Genomic DNA, 15,092 nt, shown 5'->3' with positions numbered 1-15,092 from the left:
CATTAATTGAAGTAAGCATTTATGCAATCGTTCAGGAAATTTCAAGTAATTAACCTTTTCACAGTAATCAAAATGTTGTCAGGCTCAGCACGATCTGGGAGATCAGTGTCTTTTCCGTCTCCTTCTACCAGCCTTTATGATTGCCATCTCTCTTTCAGCAACCACTTTCAGCAGCCACATAACTATCAAAGCTGGTTTGGCCTTCTGAAGTTTGAAAACCCTAAGCATTTGAAAGATTGAGAAATTTTAAGGAACCCTAGATGTCCAACATAATATTGAATCTCAATTTTTGACGTTGAAACACACACTTAACTATTAAGGCGTTTCAGTACTATTCTTTAACTAAAGTATAAGTTCGGGATCGGATAAGGTGTTGCTAACGTGAGAAAATAAAAAATGTAGAGATGTTTGTTCCTTCTGGTGACTAAACTTGTGTTAACCGTTTGTTAATTAATTGGCAATCAGATTAAAATTCTATTTCTTTACACCCCGTCTTGCAGGATTAGTTTTCTTATACAAAGTAGATTATGATTAGATTATGATACTACTGCTTCACACAAACGCACTTGACCCCCTGTATGTTTTTCGTGAGAGGTGTAACATAATAGACATCTTCAATCCAGGTGCTCCAGCAAAAAAAAAAAAACAGAGATGGAGACCACCTGCTCCCTTCCCTCCTGACATCAAGAGGAAGGTACCTTCTTCTCCTTCCAAGGGGAAGGAGAGATCCTGCATTCTCCATGCTTGCCAACATGTAAGTTCGCACCAGGAAGTGGGAAATTTAGAAAAGCTCAAACCAGTTCTGCCAGATACATAAAAAATAAGGCGAATGTAGAAAGACTCCCTCTTTTGCCTAATAATTTGATAATGCATGCAACAACGAATCATTTTCAAACTTTTTAAACAATTTACAAATGACAAGAAGCAACTTTGGGGATGCCTTCATTCTAAGAAGGCAAACTATTTGCATTTATTTACAAGTGGTGTCAGAATCCCGATGGCTATACAAATAAGCACGTCTTGTAGTAACAGCTAATTCCAATCAGCATCAAAGAAACCAGCATCTTTCATCTCAGAATAGTATACATTCTCTAATTGAAAATCTTCCTCCTATACAACCATGCAAAAACAACTGTTAGCTGTATTCCAATACTTACCGTTCCCTATACCCTCGTATTTGAGCCTGAATGAAAAATCAAGAACATGTGAATGCAACGAAGCAATAATGATGTCAACATGATCTCGACTTAAAGTCTGTCTATTAAGTTTGAAAGGAAAGAAACGCAATTCAATAAAAATGAGAATACCACCAGTCCAGTAACCTGTCTTAGTTCATACTTATTCCCTAACCTTTTTCAGATACATAGAAGCCTAAGTTCCTAGCTACCATACCAGTTGGAGTACATAGACAAAAATTAAACAAGAGCGGCTACCAAGATAGAGATGCAGACCTGGAAAAAATCCGCCAAGAACGTTATGTATGTGAAAGGCAGATAAAAGGCATGATAACATATCACAGTTACATTATACACCCTGAAGAAAAAGAAAAAAAAAGTGAGATACACCAGCTTTAAAAAGTTCCCAGGAAGTTGGTGCTACTATATGTAATAGGAATTTCAGTACCAGAACCCAAAACCAGCCCCATTTTGCATGAGCAAACATGCAAATAAGGCAACTGCATTCAATATGAACATCACGGAGACGTAGCTGTAAAATGCAGGCCTTGCTGCACAAATGAAGCATCACGGTGATATGAGGTCAGCCCAATGTACAATATCAACAAAATTATATGTATGTCAAAGTTACGTGTGGCTAGAAAGAAAATAGATATATAGAGAGGACAGCCAAAACCAGAAGCAAAATGAGAGATCAATTACCCGGCAACTTCTCTCGCCATTTAGAATGGTGCATCAACAAAAGGATACCATAGGGTGCAGTAAGTAATAGCTTGTGGACAATCCACAAGCCCCACTTCATTGGACTTGTCTTGTAATTGCTATCTATGAACAAATTTACCCCAAAACCAAATACATAGATTGTCTGCTCATGAAGTCCAGTAAATAATATCAGAAGATAAATTGTGAGTGATGAGCAATAAAAAAATACTAATATTAAAACCCATCTCAAAGTTTCTCAACATATCAGGGAATATATCTGTCTCTTGAAACATTTTATTATCCACTTTCTCTCAACATGTGTTGCTCCATCATGTCAAAGTGCACAGGTGAGGATAAAAAATCTATTTCCAGAAAAAAGAAGGCACATCATCACCACTATTTATACATTCCTTAGTTGTCACATGAATTTTTTATATATACAATATACAAACAGGTAAAAAACAAAAGCCAGAGTGCTTGAGAAAGCAGGCATGTATAACAAAAAGTAATTCCCAAATTTCATGCAGAAAGGCTGGAAGAAGTCATTAAGTATGACCATAAACATTACAAAAGACGGTTGAGGATAGCATGGAATTGAACGTCGGCTAAACCCCTCACTCTTACATCAAATCATAGCAGAAAAGCAGCCAAAGGAACCCAATGTTCTAATTTGAGCCTATCACACAAACTAAATTTGAAGGCAGTTCCATGCTGGACTCATTTTTTAATACAGAACCAATTTCAATAAATATGGGAATGAACCCAAGTGTTCCAGGCTGGGTAAAGAATTCAAGGACAAAGTTGGTTGAGCTGAATTCTGTAGCAGCTAGCTACTATAGCAGATGGCTATAATTGTGTTAAAAAGGTGATAATTTGCTACTGCCACAGTCAAAAAATTAGAACAAAAGATAGAAAAAAGGAACTGAGAAATAGAAATAGGTAAAGCCTGCAGATAAATCTCAATCACTCTAAAGCCCGGAGAAATGTTGCTAATACACCAAAATATGAGGATCTACCATATTTGAGATGGCTCAACACTAAAAATTTGTCTTACACCAATGTCATCATCTGAGGAGAAAAATATCTTCTATAGCTATAAGAGAAAAAAAATGTGTAGTATCTTAGAGATAGAGATAGAGTATCGCTCTAACTGGAGCTTGGTATTTCATCGTTTAAAACTGATGGGAGCTTCTATCATTTAAAATGTAAACGGAAGCCCAGAAATCATATCTCCTGCCATAACGATCAGATTCCTAGTAGAATGAAAAAATGAAGGCTTTCTTGTTTTGTTTGGCACTTCCAAACTCTAATCACTCTAATTCAATGGTGTAAAACTGAAGGGGATTGAATAGCCGAGACTGGGGACCAAACCGTAGTTTTTATTTAATCAAGCTCCCATCAAAGCTTTTCGTGGCTTCGTGTTTAGTCATCCACTACCAGACTACCGAAGGAGTTGTAACTGCTTCATCAACGTTGATTAGAAGCTGAGGACCATTCAAAAACTTCCTAAAATGAAGGGAAGCATTGTGTCTCAATGAGAAACGATTAACATTCTCCTACTTGTTCCACACTTCTAATATAATTTTAAACCCATCGATAATCTGCATTTAAGTAATAAATACATGAATCATGGCAATTTTTTTTTTTTTTTTTTTTTTGAAAAGGATGTATTAATAAACAGAAGAAAGTTACAAAGTTTGAGGGGGCATTTCCCTTACAACCAGAGATTGTAGGGTAGCTCCCTCCCTAGCAAGTACATCTGCCGCTGAATTTGCGGACCTCGGAATGTGGGTCCAACAACAAGAAACAATCGAGGTAATGTCTAATATTTTATTGAATGTATCCCAGTGTCTCCACGGAGGAGAAGATACTCTCGCACACCATCCAATCACCACTTTAGAATCCCCTTCAACTTGGAGGGGTCCACTACATCTTTCTTTGAAAACACGAAGACCGGAGAGGAGAGCCTGTAACTCTGCATTCGTAGAATCAGAAATTCCAAGGGGGCCCGCATATGTGAAGAGCTGATTACCGGAATGATCTGAAATTACTCCACCATAACCGGAAATACCAGGGTTGCCCAGAGATGAACCATCAAAATTTAGCTTGAGATAACCAGGGGCTGGAAGAGTCCATTCTTGCATGACCGGAGGCTTTTTACCAATGTGTATCAAAGCCAAGTTTCCCCAATTTTCACGAATGGAGGGACCCGATAGTGAGAAAATGCTTTTTTTGTTAAAAGCCAAGTAGATATGTGACCCACCACTCTATCCGCAACCCGGTCTACCGATTCACTTTTAGCATCAAATCTTCTTTTATTCCGCTCGTTCCAAAGCCCCCACGGGATGAAACTGGAGCAGGCAGAGAGCATCATCTTTCCAAGACGCGGCATAGAGGTACCCAAGAGTGAATTACTAAAAGTGAGGAGGTCCTCCGCCATGGAGAATTGAAGCCCAAACTTTCCAAGGATGCTTATCCACACATTCCAAGAGAAAATGCAGTGTAGGAGAATGTGTCGGATAGTTTCGTTCTCAGAGTTACAAAATGGACATAAGGGATCAACCGAGGGATGGCCTCTTCTTCTCAATACATCAGCCGAGAGGATTTTACCTTGACAGGCACTCCACATGAAGAATTTTACCTTTGGAGGGGCACATAAACGCCATACGAAATTGATCCCCTTCTCCCTCCATGCCGAATTACTTCCGTTTAAAAATCCGTATGCCGATGAGACCGTGAAAGACCCCTTTTTGTCCGGCCACCAAATGAGCTTGTCAGCCTCCCGAGGACGAATTTTGAACGAAGCGACTAAATCCAATAATCGGCTAGCTTCCAATGCCTCACTATCCGAGAGGCCCCTTCTAGGATGGAGGCTCATCCCTCCCCCTTCAAAAGCTTCAGCTACTGATATTTCTCTGCGGGTGGTGAGAAGGAAAAGACTTCTGAAAGCAGTCTGCAGAGGTTCCGGCCCTATCCACAGGTCGTCCCAAAACTTGAGCGATCTACCATTTCCAGCATAGAATCTACTTGCAGATTGAAATTTTGGGAGCAGAAGATAAAGTGCTCTCCATATAGGAGATAGGGTTCTACGATTCCCCCCAGACATCCACCAATGAGGTTCACTACCTAGCTTTGTGAGAACCATTTCCTTCCAAAGATTTGAAGAGTGAGTGTTAAACTTCCATAGCCATTTTAACAATAAAGCTTGATTCATGTCTCTAGATTTTCGGATTCCCAGCCCCCCCATATTCTTTGGCTTGCAAACATCATCCCAACTAACCAGGTGGTACTTAAAAGCGTCACTCGATCCCCTCCATAAGAATCTTCTTTTCAACTTATCCATGATCTTGCAAATAGCAATAGGGCAAGGCAAGAAAGACAAAGCATAATTTGGGATACCTGCTATGCATGACTTTAGGAGAACGAGTCTCCCTGCTTTACTAAGAAGACGCCCCTTCCATGATGATAATCGGGATTCCATTTTTTCTACCACCGGATTTCATAGCCTCCTGCATATACGCCCATTGAAGAGAGGTAGACCAAGATATGTTACGGGTAATTGACATAATGTGCAACCAAATATACTTGCCATCTCAGTGAGAACCTCAGGATTAACATTAAAGCCCATTAGGGAGGTCTTTCCCCAGTTTACTTTCTGACCAGAGTCTAACTCAAAAAGCCCCAACACAGCTTTAATCTTTATTGCACAATCAATGTCTCCGACTCCAAAAATGATGGTATCATCTGCATACTGAAGTAGGGGAATATTAAAAGCTGGACTGGAACTAGTAGGGGGGAGCCAACCAAGATTTCCTGCCGAGTAGAACATTGCTGATAGAAATTCCCCAATCATATTGAATAGAAGCGGGGAGAGAGGGTCTCCCTGTCTAATTCCTCTGCTTCCTTTAAAATAACCACATACTGAGCCGTTGAGGAGGAGGGAGTATGATGCTGAACCCACACAACTTCTGATCCAGAATCTCCATTTGTTGCCAAAACCCATCTTTTCCATGATCTCATCCAATAGAATCCAATTGACCCTGTCAAAAGCCTTTTCAAGGTCCAACTTTAGGGCAATTCTTGGGTCCTTATTACGCTGAAAATGATCAATTAGTTCATGGGCAGCCATAGTAGAATCCAGGATCTCTCTACCTTTCAAGAAAGCGCCTTGCCCTTTGTGAATTACTGTAGGGAGGAGAGTTTTGAGACGATGAGCCAAAATTCTAGCTATGATCTTGTATGCACTAGAAACGAGGCTGATGGGCCTGAAATCCTCTGGTTTCTCCACACTGATTTTCTTCGGAACCAAAGTGATAAAGGACGCACCGATACTATGGAACGTGATCCCGTTGTTGAAAAAACCATTAACCATGGCTATGATATCCCCCTTGAGACGCGGCCAAAAATTTTTAAGGAAATCCCCATTGAAGCCATCAGGGCCTGGCGCCCTATCACTATCCATGCCTAATACAGAGCGTTCGACTTCTCCCGGAGAAAATGGCAACTCTAGAAATGAAGCAGCTGCTGGAGAGAGGCTACAGAAATGAATATTTTGAATTTTTGGTCTGTAATGGCATTCCTCCGTATATAAATCTGTGAAAAACTTGAGCAACACATTAGTAATCGAAGTCCTACACGATGTTACCTCATTATTGATACATAATGAGGTAATACGGTTGGTCCTTCGCTTAGCCGAAGCCACTGTGTGAAAAAATTTTGTGTTGGCGTCTCCCTCCTTGAGCCATTTAAATCTGGCACGTTGTTTCCAACGGATCTTCTCTTGATGGAGGATTAAATTTAGATTTGAGTTTAGAGAAATACGGGTAGAGAACTCCGCTGGATATAAATACCTTTGCTCCTCTGCCAAATCAAGGTCCGCAATTTGGGAGATAATGGAAGACTGCTCAGCAACTAAAGAAGTGCGATACACTGTGGCCCACTCCTTAATTTTCTGTTTAAGGAACCGAAGCTTTAGGGGAAAAGCCCACTCTCGCCTGCCCAAAGATGGACCCTCAGCCCACCATTCGTCTACACGGGCTTCAAAATTTTTGACAGATAACCATGAATTCTCGAACCGGAAAGGAGAAGGGCCCCATTTCTCGAAAGAGGTGGTCAACATGATTGGCCAGTGATCTGATCCCACCTTGTTTAGGACCCGACCAGAGACATTCCCAAACAGTTGCAGCCATTCAGTGCAAGCCAAAAATCGATCCAATTTTGATAAAATCGGCTGATGTTGGTTATTCGACCAAGTATAATTCTTTCCCGAGAGGGGGACCTCATCCAGACCGCATCCGCCAATAAAATCAGAGAAACCGTGCATAGAAGCCGAGATGCAATTTGTCGGCGGTTTCTTCTCACTGCAATAGCGGATTGCGTTGAAATCACCGGCGAAGAGCCATGGGAAACTCCAGGATTGAAAGAGATTGCTGAGCTCTTCCCAAAAAAATCCACGCTCACGGTATCTGGTCGGACCATATACTCCCCCAATACACCAAATTTTGCCCGAGGAGAGGTCTCTAAACTGCAGACCCACGGAGAAGCGACCTTCAGCCACTTGCAAGGAATCCAAAAGCGTCGAGTCCCAAGCGACTAAAATACCACCCGAGAGACCCTCAGCATTAACAGCCACCCACTTAATTGAAGAGTTAGACCAAAGCTCGTTGACAATAGCTTCAGACATCTCTTGACACTTTGTTTCTTGGAGAATCACAATGGATGGCTTGAATTGAGATAAGAAATTTGAAATCATTCCCCTCTTCCGAAAAAGCCCCAATTCCTCGAACGTTCCAGGAGAGGATGATCATTTAGTACCGTACTTGATGACTCCAGCTGCATTCCTGTCTCCAGGCAAAGGGCCTCTGAAAATTGCTCCCATAAGACGGGCCAAATCCATCATATGTTGCCATGTTTCTTCATCATATTTGTGCCTTTCTACTTGTAGTGCCTTAACCACCCTGCCAGGTCTACCAGGAGAGAGGGGGGTTTGGGAGTTTTCTGGATTGTCCTGATTTTGGGCATTAATTTGTGGTGCATTAGTTGGAATAGGCTCATGGTGAGAATTTTGTGGTACCATCGGAGGTAGAGGGGGCAAATTAGAAGATTCAAAAATTCTCGAACAGTGGGAATCCGGGGTGCCAGAAATTTTATCAGTGCTCATAGATGGGCCTTGATTGGGAGGTGCCTTTTGGCACAGTTCTGTTTGAGGTTCTGGGGTGATAAAGTGACAAGATGGGCTAGTTTGAAAATTTATGACTGCAAGCTCGAGATCAGGCGGACGTTTATGAGGAGGGGAGGTTGCGCCAGTTGGAGAGTGATTGATTTGGGAGTTTGGAACTTTAGCTAAGGAGGTAGCCGAATAGGAGGACAGAAGAGGTTGCGTTATTTCTGGGTTTGAAGGGGTAGAAGCATGTTGGTAAGAGGTAGAGTTTTGGGGATTTGGGAAAGTAGAAGAGGGGGTTTCCGGAGATTTTCCTGGATTTTCTGATGAAAAGTTTGAAGAGCACCCGTCTTCTGTATCTGTTTCTGAGTACTTTCTGCCTACGCCGCTGATCGAGGAGTCGTTTGAAGCCGAGGCTGTATTTGGACTGACAGCATCGCTTGTAGAATACCCATTTGAAATCGAAATAGTCCTTAGGTTTTCGGGAATCATACCTGGATGTAGCGTTGGAGCAGCTCGGTGATTTTCTTCTCGGAGCTTTGAGCCAGACCTACGCCGGACATTGTCTCCTCGAAGCTTTGAGCCAGACAACTGCCGAAAATTTTCCGATTGGACCCCATTCTCATTAGCTTTTGGAACGGCTTCTTGAAGCTGAGCCGGTGTTGGGTCGAAATTTGGAGTTGACTTCGGCAGCTGGGTGCTCGTGCCAAAGCCCTCGGGGAGACCTCTCTCGGGCAACGTATCGCTTATTTTAAAGTTTGGAGTACTCCTGTTTTCGGGACTCTGACCCACATTTGCTACATATTTACGCCCAGACCCAGCTTCGTGACTTGACTTAGATAAATTGGAGTCCTCGGGACTCTGAATTTTTTTTGGCAGTGTGGTACGCCAGGACCTGAAATTATTCAGGGTACTGACGGGGTCTTGTCTCGAAGTACTTCCCCAAGAGTTTGAATTTGAACCCGAGTCAGATCCAGAACTCGGCAGAGAAGTTGATTCGCTTAAGTCCGACGAGTTATAAACCGAGTTGACTCGGTTAGAGGGAGAGATGGATTCCGATCGTCCCTTTTGAGTCCGACGAAGCTCCGGTGACCTCAGAGTCTCCATGGCGCCGAAAACCACCTCAATCCATACGAAATCCCCGCCGGAAATTAGCTCCATGAATAATGTTGCCGGCCAACGCGAGTTTGGGGCGACGAACGCCCTTGCAACATCCATTTTCAGTCTTCCGGATGGCAATAAGTCCTCTAATGACAAGTATTACCTTTCATGTATTACAATGTATTTATTTCTTATAATTTATGTAGCAACAATTTCTTAATGAATAAAACCTATGTTTATTCTTGGTCCAACACAGATGAATTTTCTCAAAAGTAAGGTGTACATAAATATGAGAAAAAACATCACAATAATTAAGAATTTCATTAAAATAACATTGTTCATACAATGAAAAATTACATAATGGAACCAAGTCCCATATTCATGACATGATCCTTGAATTTTAACGGTGGCATGCCCTTAGTCAAAGGATCAGCTATCATTAATTCAATACTTACATGCTCAATGACCACTTTCTTTTCTTTAACATGTTCTCTTATGGCCAAATACTTTATGTCGATGTGTTTACTTTGACTTCCACTATTGTTGTTCTTGGCCATAAAAACAGCAACTGAATTGTCGCAATACATTCTCAATGGCCTAGAGATAGAATCCATAATTCTAAGCCCAAAAATGAAACTCTTAAGCCATACACCACGTGAAGCAGCTTCAAAACAGGAAACTAACTCGGCTTCCATAGTGGACGTGGCAATCAAAGTCTGTTTGGCACTCCTCCATTATATAGCTCCACTGGCCATTAAAAAATGTATGCTGATGTTGATTTGCGTGAATCAATACAGCCAGCAAAGTCAAAATCTGAGTAGCCAATTACTTCTAGATTGTCCGTCCGTCTATACTTCAGCATGTAGTTTTTGGTTCCTTGAAGGTACCTCATTATTTTCTTTGCAGCTCTCCAGTGGTCTAACCCTGGATCACTCTAATATCGTCCCAACATTCCTACAGCAAATGCAATGTCAGGTCTTGTGCAAACTTGAACATACATTAGGCTTCCGATAGAAAAAGCATATAGAATGTCCTTCATTTGTTCCCTTTCAAGGTCATTCTTTTGGTTCAAATTGAACCTATCACCCTTCACAATGGGTGATACACTTAGTGAACAATCCTTCATCCGAAATCTCTCTAAAACTTTATTAATACAAGTTTCCTGAGACAGACCTAAGATATCTCGAAATCTGTCTCTATGAAATTTAATGCCAATGACATAAGATGCCTCACCCATATCCTTCATATTGAAATTTTTAAAGAGCAATTATTTCACCTCATATAGAAAACCCCTATCATTAGTTGCTAGCAAAATGTCATCCACATATAAAACAAGAAAACAGACTTTACTCTCACTAACCTTCTGGTATATACATTGATCCATAGTGTTTTCTACAAAACCGAATGAAGAAATTACATTATGGAATTTCAAATACCTTTGGCAGGATACTTGTTTTAATCCATATATGGATTTCTTGAGCTTCTAAACCAATTGCTCACCATCACTAGAGGGGAATCCTTCAGGTTGTTTCATGTAAACTTCCTCCTCTAGATCTCCACTGAGAAAACCCCTATCATTGGTTACTAGCCCATTTTGATTTAGAGTTGCAACAAATGGATGTGAAAACGGCATTTCTCAATGGAGATCTAGAGGAGGAAGTTTACATGAAATAACCTGAAGAATTCCCCTCTAATGATGGTGAGCAATTGGTTTGCAAGCTCAAGAAATCCATATATGAATTAAAACAAGCATCCTGCCAATGGTATTTGAAATTCCATAATGTAATTTCTTCATTCGATTTTGTAGAAAACATTATGGATCAATGTATATACCAGAAGGTCAATGAGAGTAAAATTTGTTTTCTTGTTTTATATGTGGATGACATTTTGCTAGCAACCAATGATATAGGGGTTTTCAGCATGAGGTGAAACAATTTCTCTCTAAAAATTTCGATATGAAGGTGTGTGTGTGTGTATATATATGCACTTTTGTTATTGCATTTTTGTTTTCCCTTGTTTTGCAGATATTTGAATTTTTTTTTATTTTTTTCTTGCACATGCATGAACTAAGAGCATCGCGCGGGGGGATTGTTTCCCCCCTTAGGTCATCCATTTGACCATGTGGTAGATATAACATAGGGTGGGAGTGGGAGAAGTCCGGTATGGCACGGCACCGATGAGAACCGATGGGGATGATCGGCGGAGCTTACGACAGGCAATATTGGCAAGGTCGGGAAGGTTCGGCAGCCTTGGCGGGGAGATCTGAGCGAAGATTTGACGGTGGCTGCAAAGGCTCTGGTTGGCGATGGCGATGACAATGACAACAATCTCAATGTCGATGGGAGATCGGCAATGGAAGAGATGCCATTTGTGTTTCTCTTCTTCTTTGCGATCGTCTAGTGTTGGTTTGAGGCTGAGGAGAACTAAGATTGGAGCTCTATGGTGCATACGGCGTTTGTGGGTCTGGATCTAATCGTACTCAAGCTGGTGCAAAGAGGTGAAGTGCCGGTGATGGGATTCAGCACAAGCCGTTCAAAAAAGTCGACCCAAAATAAAAATAGCTCAAAGAGAATGGAAAATGGAATTGGCGGTTGTACGTACCTAAAGTCTTAACAAAATCTGAACCGAAACGATTCAATTTGAAATATTGAAAGAGGTGATTTATAGTGATGTGATTTGGGTCACTGAGGCAGAAAATTGTTCGTTGATGGGAACTGGGCGGGGGGGGGGGGGGGGGGGGGGGGGGGGGGGGGATGAACTAACAAAGACTATTGTTTTCGCTCTGAAGAGGGTGGGGACGCTTGGACAATTGCTCAACAATGGATCTTCGCTCTGATACCAAATTGACGCAGGACAAGGTGCAAATTGTAATTGTTGTATGGGATGTCAACTAATTGTTTCAATTAGAAAGATAGAAGAAGACAAAAGAGAGGAAGAAAGGAAAATTTGGATTGAGAAATAGGAGAATTGAGAAGAATAATTTAGAAGAAGAAAAATAGAGAAAAAAGATGAAGGGAAAGAGAAAGAAGAAAGGGAAGGGAGAGAGGGAGAGGCCAGAAATAGGAAGATTTTATTAACTCATCATCAAAATTGAATTCAACATCGTATTACAACCTATAAATAACTATGCTTATTTCGCTTTAGGGGGTTGGTTCACAGGTACAACCTTTGTATCATCAAAACTGAATTCAACATCGTATTACAGCCTATAAATAACTATGCTTATTTTGCTTTAGGGGGTTGGTTCACAGGTACAACCTTTGTAACTTCATGGTATCCCCATGGATTGGCTAGTTCCTATTTGGAAGGTTGCAATTTCTTAACCGCTGTGGTTTCTACTCCCGCTTATAGTTTAGCACATTCTTTGCTGCTACTATGGGGCCCTGAAGCACAAGGAATTTGGATTGAGAAATAGGAGAATTGAGAAGAATAATTTAGAAGAAAAAAAATAGAGAAAAAAGAAGAAGGGAAGGGAGAGAGGGAGAGGCCAGAAATAGGAAAATTTTATTAACTCATCATCAAAACTGAATTCAACATCCTATGACAGCCTATAAATAACTAAAATTCAAATTCAAAATAGATAAGATCACTATTTGATCAAATCCAGGAAAATCAGGAAAGATAAAATAAAAATAATTTCAACCATAATTGGTGGGTCTGCTGGGGCCCAATGGGCCTACTAGTGTCCCCACCACCCAGAACTTCAAACTAGAAGCCCCTCCTCCCTTGTGGCCTGAGCCAAAGGTCCAATCATGAATCGAGAACAGGCTTGAAGAATTATGTATAATCACTGTACTGCGTTTTTCATACAGCAAGCAATTTGTGTTCACAAGAAATATACTGCAAACAAGAAAAAGGAAGAATAAGTACCTTAAGAAATATATCTACACCAACAATGATGCCCGAGATAACAAATGTACGGGTTAAAGTCCCCAGCCCACTTGTGTGGTTATTACCCTGAATTAAAAATGCCACCAAGCTGACCTCCAAAAACAACATTCCAGATGTTGTCAGCAGTGAGAGAATATTCCAAGACATCTCCTTTCCAGGTGTACATTGCCATGCCTGTGTTCATTTTAAGTATTAAATAACTTCAATAAAACCATAGGACTTTATGGGAATATATGCAAGAACGGTACAATGAAACTGACAGAGCAGTTTTTAGGTAATTTTAGAAAGTAGAAAGAGAAAAATATATGAGGCTTAGAAAGCAAAAGAAGAAACAAAAACAGGTAGAAAGCAAACCAAGCCTTAGATGAGGGAATTATTACCAGCAAGGATGCTATGCGCTAAGCAAAATCATATCAAACATATAGCAAATGTAGATGTGAAACTGAATTGAAAAAATCTGGCAGACGTAATACTAGCCAAAAAGTTCCAAAAAAGACAACCAGTAAATAACTTGCCAGGTGTACATTGCCATGCCTGTGTTCATTTTAAGTATTAAATAACTTCAATAAAACCATAGGACTTTATGGGAATATATGCAAGAACGGTACAATGAAACAGTACAGAGCAGTTTTTAGGTAATTTTAGAAAGTAGAAAGAGAAAAATATATGAGGCTTAGAAAGCAAAAGAAGAAACAAAAACAGGTAGAAAGCAAACCAAGCCTTAGATGAGGGAATTATTACCAGCAAGGATGCTATGCGCTAAGCAAAATCATATCAAACATATAGCAAATGTAGATGTGAAACTGAATTGAAAAAATCTGGCAGACGTAATACTAGCCAAAAAGTTCCAAAAAAGACAACCAGTAAATACATGAAAAATTTAATGGCAGAGTGAAAAAAAAAAAAAACTCAAGTACAAGACCCCAATCCTTTTCATATTAACTGGGTTCTTCAAGTAAACAATTCCACAACAAATGTAATCAATGACTTTTGAGACCAAAATGGGAGATCCAGATGGAATCAAATGCAACAATAAGTTACATAAAAAGAAAATAGGGGCTATCCCAGATAGATCAGGCCCTTACCTTCATTCATAAAATATCCAAAAAACTGTAATTCCTGGAATAACTCAAACCAATTCGTTTTAAGTTTAATCCTAGCAACGGCTTCCCACCAAACTCCTCATTCAAAATAAAGGGAAAATATGATTCTAAAAACTTAACATACTTGCATTTCACCAGAAGCATTGTACTCTCGCCCTGCCACAGTTTTCGAATTTGTAGTTTCGAAAAGATGCAGCTTAGCATACTTTGATTCAATTACGAAAAATAACGCCATAGAGATACGTAAGGATAGTAAAGCCTTTCAAAACACATCATTATTCAACCACGAAAAGGAACCTAATGCACAAAAGGTTCAAGTTCGATAGGCATACGATGCAGACCCAATCATTAAAATGGAAGAATGAAGTCTTACCTGCAGAATACACCACGCGAAATTTAAAACGCTAACAAGCCAGAGGAGTCCATAATAGGCAATCATAATATATGACCGGCCATAAGAGAGCTTCCAGTAGCTTTTTCTCGATTGATAAACCAAAAACACAAGAAAAATCGCCGAAGGAACGATCAGAGCTATGTTATACCACACTCCATGGCAAACGAAAATCCAACCAGAATGTTTGGAGTCCGGTACTGCAAGGATCGGAAGAGAAGCCTCCACAACTTCCACGAGTTCCCTCATTTTCGATCATTCAATCTTCGATCTTTCACGGATGAATGCATCACCAGAACCCTAACTTGAGGCTGAGAACCGTCACCTTTGAATCTGCAGTGGAAATTTTGAGATCTCGTGCATCTTTAACACGAGCCCTAGCGTTTGATGTGTATTGATCAAAAGTTTCTGTCATCTAGGGGTGGCGAGGAAAAGACTAAAATGTCCTTCCGACACTGGCTTTCTCGTCGGCTCGCCCGAACCGGGTTAGGATTCTCTTAACTTGGTTGTTTCCATTACTATCAAACTTTAGGTGTAAATGTATTTATCCTCATATTATTATTATATTA

General features: G+C 40.5%; 1 protein-coding gene across 1 annotated transcript; it reads right to left on the bottom strand.

Annotated features, from left to right (window-relative positions):
* Positions 1 to 870: 870 nt before the first annotated feature.
* LOC137958501 (protein CANDIDATE G-PROTEIN COUPLED RECEPTOR 2-like) lies at positions 871 to 14,890 on the bottom strand. The gene is made up of 6 exons (XM_068805556.1): positions 14,506 to 14,890; positions 13,009 to 13,203; positions 1,878 to 2,040; positions 1,624 to 1,726; positions 1,452 to 1,533; positions 871 to 1,110 (listed from the first exon to the last, which is right to left on the bottom strand). The coding sequence occupies exons 1-6, from the start codon at positions 14,770 to 14,772 to the stop codon at positions 1,033 to 1,035; spliced, it is 888 nt and encodes a 295-aa protein (XP_068661657.1). The 5' UTR covers positions 14,773 to 14,890; the 3' UTR covers positions 871 to 1,032.
* Between the last annotated feature and the right edge of the window lie 202 nt (positions 14,891 to 15,092).

Source organism: Aristolochia californica, unplaced genomic scaffold (assembly GCF_029961685.1).
Source record: "Aristolochia californica isolate CCGP_79_NKW_82.1479 unplaced genomic scaffold, dmAriCali1.0.hap1 SCAF_3, whole genome shotgun sequence".
In the NCBI taxonomy this organism is placed as follows: Eukaryota; Viridiplantae; Streptophyta; class Magnoliopsida; order Piperales; family Aristolochiaceae; genus Aristolochia; species Aristolochia californica.
The sequence above is the reverse complement of the archived record's forward strand: the minus strand, read 5'-3'. Positions and strand labels throughout refer to the sequence as shown.

Excerpts from the sequence above, each read along its gene's own strand:
- LOC137958501 (XM_068805556.1), bottom strand. The coding sequence starts at position 14,772 with ATGAGGGAACTCGTGGAAGTTGTGGAGGCTTCTCTTCCGATCCTTGCA. Across the intron at positions 13,204-14,505 it reads TCGCGTGGTGTATTCTGCAG|GCATGGCAATGTACACCTGG; the intron begins GTAAGACTTCAT and ends AAATGAACACAG. Across the intron at positions 1,727-1,877 it reads ATGGCGAGAGAAGTTGCCGG|CAAGGCCTGCATTTTACAGC; the intron begins GTAATTGATCTC and ends TCATTTGTGCAG.